The sequence below is a fragment of the Misgurnus anguillicaudatus genome, chromosome 20 (assembly GCF_027580225.2).
Source record: "Misgurnus anguillicaudatus chromosome 20, ASM2758022v2, whole genome shotgun sequence".
Taxonomy (NCBI): Eukaryota; Metazoa; Chordata; class Actinopteri; order Cypriniformes; family Cobitidae; genus Misgurnus; species Misgurnus anguillicaudatus.
This window is the reverse complement of record NC_073356.2, coordinates 14654048-14659214: the sequence shown is the minus strand read 5'-3', so window position 1 is coordinate 14659214 and position 5167 is coordinate 14654048. Positions and strand designations below refer to the sequence as shown.

Genomic DNA, 5167 nt, shown 5'->3' with positions numbered 1-5167 from the left:
GTTTTTCTTTGGCTTTTTTATTTTTTTAGTTGTTTATTTTCTTGCATATTAATGAACTTGTACAAACTGTACTGTTCGGATTTTATTCGTCTTGTCTTTTGTCTGTTTGCACTAGCTTGCACACATGCACTTCATGTAGCTAGGGTAAAATGTTTACTTTATTAGTCCTAGCTCTGTGTCGTTCAGTGTTTCATAATAGCACCATATGGTCCTGGAGTTTCATTTTACTGTGTACTGCACTGGTTGAAACGACAATAAAGCAGCTGACTTGTTTAAAACTATTCATTTCAAGAACCGGTGTAACTTACAATACAAACCTATGGCACCCTACATCTCTACTTAGTATTCATACAAGCCCCCTCTATTTTATACAATAACTTTCTGCCTTATAACTTATTTACATCTTACACCTATATAATACATCTTGCTTGTATTCATATTCACAGCATGTTGACGTTGTACTGTAATACCTTAATAACAACTGTAATACAAATGTAATAAATACCACATGCGCTGTTATACAGTAGGAACTTTTCATATGAAGAATGTTTCTGCAGGGACAGTAAACTGAGGCGGACCTATCGTGTACATGTGCCGGATGTAAACACAGTTACCCACGTGTTCAAGCCGTAAGTAGTGCAGCCGAGTGACTCTTATATCATTTTTGGTCTTTCGAGGGCGAAGCACATTAAAAGGTAAGCTGTTCATTGCCTAATTTAAAAATAATTGCTTAAAATAAAATTGTCTACTCATCCTTGTTATGGTCAATCGCAACTTTTAACTAATTTATTACCTAATTTAACAAAGTATTTACTAATAATGCAATCTAAAAATTGGTTTGTAACATATTTCAGAAAGATCATTTATTATCACTATTATCCAGTCTAGCTTACATCTTTCTCTGTTTATCTACATTTATTATACAGTAATGTGTATTTATTTGCACTTCTTTTTGTGATTTTGAGAATCACTTTTTTCTTATTTATGTTTGTTTAGGGTCAGCAACTGCTAAGTCAAACTCTATAAGAGTAAATGTAATAATGGTCTGTTACACATATTCTGATTCTTATGTCTACAGTTATGGCAGGCAGAGGTCGAGGAAGAAACCAGTTTACTTTTAATGTGGACTCACTGGGTTTCGGGAGAGGAGAATCTTTACCCACATCCACACATACACCTTCTCCACTTTTTCCTGTAAGTTAAGTTTTTAATAGTTATTCAACTATCATTACACTGTCTTTCACATTGCTATTACACATTTATTGTGCTATATTTCTTCAAAATAAGTGTCATGTCAAATAACTAGCCAATTTAAGTAAATACAGTATGTGTATGCGTGTACTAGTGTGTATTTGTTTAGGTAAAATAATAGCTCTCCCTGCTACCTAAGTCATATCATGTAGTATGCATGGCTTCATATTCTTTACTTTATTATTTGTATATCATTATATATGTGACATTTGTTTCTGTGATTTTAGCCGATGCAGTTTAGGCCAGTGCCGCTTCATACAGGTGAAGAAGTGGAGTATATGCTCGCTCTTAAACAGGAGCTGAGAGCCTCCAGTAAGAATCTGCCTTTCCACATCAGAGCGGCCAAAGCAAAGAAAGATGAGACTGAGAAAGATTGGGGGGGAGGGATCCACGTCATGCAAAAAGATTGAGCCATTTTGAGCACAAAGGCAATGATTGATTTCCATACTGTCTAAATTTGCATTTGAAGTGTGGGAGTCGACTAAAATATTCAAAGGCAATTAAAGACCCATCTGACCTGGATTGTTGTAAAACAGCTCATTTTTGCTTTTCTTTTTATCTAGATGTGGCGCGGTACTCTGATAAATACCAAAAAGGTGAACCAAAAAACAACACCATTGAATGGAATCCAGGTAAGCAACAGAAATGCACATTAACTCTCAATGAATCAAGGATTCGACACACGTTTTAAGTGTTTTACTTCATTTCTAGACTGGAGTCGAATGCCCAAAGAACTTTGCATTAAAGTACGGAAACCTCTGAAAACAAGTGAGAGAAATGTTTTTATCATTGCATATTGTCTTGATAATAATGCAAATGCCAGTTGAAATGTGCTATTGGTCCTATATGTTGAACTATAATACTGTTGCTCATAGGTGCCACACCACAACTCAAGCAAAAACCCAAAAAAGCTGTGGGCAAAGAAGAGGTTCTTAAAAAACTAGAGGTAAGATTTCACAGAAACCATGATTATTTAATATATTGTGATACACACATTTCTCTAGGATTAAATTTCTGTCATATAATATTTTTGAAATAGTTACTGCACTTGTATTACATTTAAAAGCCACAATATGTAAGATATTTGTAATAAAATATCCCAAAACTACTAGCACAGTGTGAAATGTTTAATGCAGTATTTACATTATCCCAAACGTTCTCAAGGATTTGTACATCTAGAAAAATTACTGTTTTAAATAATGACTCGTCCCTTATCTAATTTTTAATTTCCCCCCTTTAAGTGACTTAATATCCGTGCTATCCCTACTTTCTGGTTGTAGAAACTATGGCAACACAAGTGGATAAATGCAGAAGTGGCAGCTTGCAGATAAATCATTATGATAGCATAAATAATGCGATCAAACGTACAAAAAACATGTATTCATAACCTTATCTGTAAACATGATTAGTCTCTGGATGGTAAAAACCATAAGCTTCGCATTCGTTTTGCATTAGTTTTTGTTATTGTGTAATAGCGGCCTCTAGTGGTGAAAATCCAACATAGTGTGGCTTTAAATGTAAAATAAACTGTGAATGTTTGAAATTCAGGCTTGTGCACAATTCAGAATTGAATTAAGAATGACTCCTAAATTCCAATTCAATTCTTGAATTTGAATTGAATTTGAATTGATGTTAAAACAGGATCTAGAATTACAATTCGAATTTGAATTAAAGGAAGCAGAATTGCAATTCAATAGAAATTCAAAGAAATTCATATACATATTATAAGTGAAGTGTTAAAATGAAGCTTTACAGTATATGTCAGATATGATTGCATTGCATATTCTAGAAATTATATAAGTTTAAATTACTTTTACAGATTACATTAACAGGAAATGTTTTCCCTCAGCAATTAATGTTAAAAACTCTAGTCACATAACAAATAATTAAGTTTGATTTTTTTGTAATTGAAATTTTGTGGAACAAGATTGACCATGACTTCATTTCCCAGAATGCTTTACTTTAATCAAGTATTTAAAATGGTTGCCAAACAGTTTTCCAAAGTAACTTTCCTAACACTGAATGTATGTTAGATTCTTTCTGTTGTGTGACTGGAATTTCTTTGAATTGCCATGAATTTAATTCCACTTCCTGTCATTCCAATTCAACTTCCTCTTCCTGTTGGGCGGAGTCAATTCAATTCAAATTCCAATTTATGAATTGAATGGAGGCCAATTCTGAAATTCTGAATTGTGCACAAGCCTGTTGAAATTACTGTTACTCAAAATGATGATTTGTTGAATATCTCAACTCTCCTAATCTCTTATTTTGTATTATTCCTTATATGCAGTTTTTATTGCTGCTAATTCATCTTGCAATACATTTTAGTAGTACATTTACATTTATTCATTTAGCAGAGATTTGTTTTCCAATGCAACTTAAAATTAAATTAGCGTTTAACATTGTTACCTAAGAGCCAACAATAAGCATTGTGCACAAAGCAATGTTTACAAGTGGTCCATAATTACAAAGTAATAATATTGGATAAATGATTCACAGACACTTGAGAAGAAAGAGCAGGAGCAGCATTCTGAGGAAGAGGAGGAGGAGGAGAAGAAGAAGAAAAAAGAGGAAAATGAGGAAGATGAGCCAGATGTGGATGAAGACTATGAGGAAGAAGAACTTGAAGATGTAAGAAAAATATTTTTTATTAAAACTATCCTTATCATTTAATTTACCCTACTCTCTTTTGTGGTGATAAAGATGATAAAAAATAACATTAAAGCATTTTTAATCTGCTGTGTTTTAGGAGACAGACTACATCATGTCTTACTTTGACAATGGAGAAGAGTTCGGAGGAGATAGTGATGACAATATGGATGAAGCTGTTTATTAGCATGTTTTATTGAATTTAATTTTAATCTAGTGAGTTCTGGAGTGCTACATCATATGGTGTTAATTTTACAGAAATATTTTATCAAGAAGTGTCTTAAATCGAGCTATCCTTGCTCAGTACGAATGTGGTTCATGAATAATGAATAAGTAACTTAAGTGTGATTTCATTAGCAACTGTATTAAGTAAAAGACAGCCAGCGCTGCTACTAAGACTTTGTCATTTCTAAACTGGCTGCATACTATACTAAGCAATAATAGTGAATATACATACAGCTGCTTTTCCGCTTGCATGAGGTAATATTTCTGAAACCACTGAGACAATCTCACACTGCACTTTTATATCAATATTATTATTATTATTGTTGTAATTTTGGAAAGGTTATTGGTCAAAATTGTTTTTAATATTCAAGTGGATCAGCTTAAAGTGGAGTCATCATTCCCTTTTGTTATAAACGTGAAGACACTAGAACATTTAAAAATGTTTTTTGTTTACACCTGATAAAAACTTGAAATAAAAATGACAATTGTATGAGTATATTCAACAGTTTCCAGTTTTTTAGTCTTTGTGCAAATGTGGTAAAGTGTTATGATCATATCCAGCAGGTGGCGAGCTTTCCCTTCAGTGTAAGACTTGCACATATGCTGAGATTTAAAAAAGCCAAGTTTTAACTTCATGCTGCTTTTTTGCATAAAAATATCAGTCATTATGTTTGTTTCTCTCAAGGTAATGAACTTTAATGAATAAAAGTTTGAACCTTTTTGCATTTGGCAACCACTTTAAGCAAAGTGAAAACTACTAGTGCAGGCCGTTGGCTACTTTGAGATCTGGCGGATGTGCAGTCTGCCATATATAGCATAAACAAGTCTAGCCATCCGTCCTGTTTTACCGTCTCATTCCTCAGTGTCAGATTTATGCTCTTTGAGCTTTGTATGTTTAGCAGATCAGAGCTCACACAAGTAAAGTATCAGTTCTTTAGTTAAGTGTTACACTAGATATTTTCCCACGCTTTATCAAAAAACGAAGAATTTCAAGGTACTGACTTATATGCAGAATGACATCATCATACTTTACAAAACAAAC

The 5167-nt window shown here is 33.2% G+C and overlaps 1 protein-coding gene across 2 annotated transcripts; it reads left to right on the top strand.

Annotated features, from left to right (window-relative positions):
- The first annotated feature begins 430 nt into the window (after positions 1-430).
- Positions 431-4619, top strand: polr3gla (RNA polymerase III subunit GL a). Of its 2 annotated transcripts, XM_073858171.1 has the most exons (8): positions 431-695; positions 1079-1194; positions 1479-1611; positions 1818-1883; positions 1963-2019; positions 2127-2197; positions 3751-3882; positions 4001-4618. In XM_073858171.1, exons 2-8 carry the CDS (start codon positions 1081-1083, stop codon positions 4085-4087), a joined length of 660 nt encoding a protein of 219 aa, XP_073714272.1. In that variant the 5' UTR covers positions 431-695; positions 1079-1080; the 3' UTR covers positions 4088-4618. The 2 variants fall into 2 exon arrangements, with proteins under 2 accessions (XP_073714272.1, XP_073714271.1); XM_073858170.1 differs by lacking the exon at positions 431-695 and having other exon boundaries at positions 1069-1194; positions 4001-4619.
- Positions 4620-5167: the final 548 nt, after the last annotated feature.

Excerpts from the sequence above, each read along its gene's own strand:
- polr3gla (XM_073858170.1), top strand. The coding sequence starts at position 1,069 with ATGTCTACAGTTATGGCAGGCAGAGGTCGAGGAAGAAACCAGTTTACT. Across the intron at positions 1,612-1,817 it reads GGCCAAAGCAAAGAAAGATG|TGGCGCGGTACTCTGATAAA; the intron begins AGACTGAGAAAG and ends TTTATCTAGATG. Across the intron at positions 2,020-2,126 it reads ACGGAAACCTCTGAAAACAA|GTGCCACACCACAACTCAAG; the intron begins GTGAGAGAAATG and ends TGTTGCTCATAG.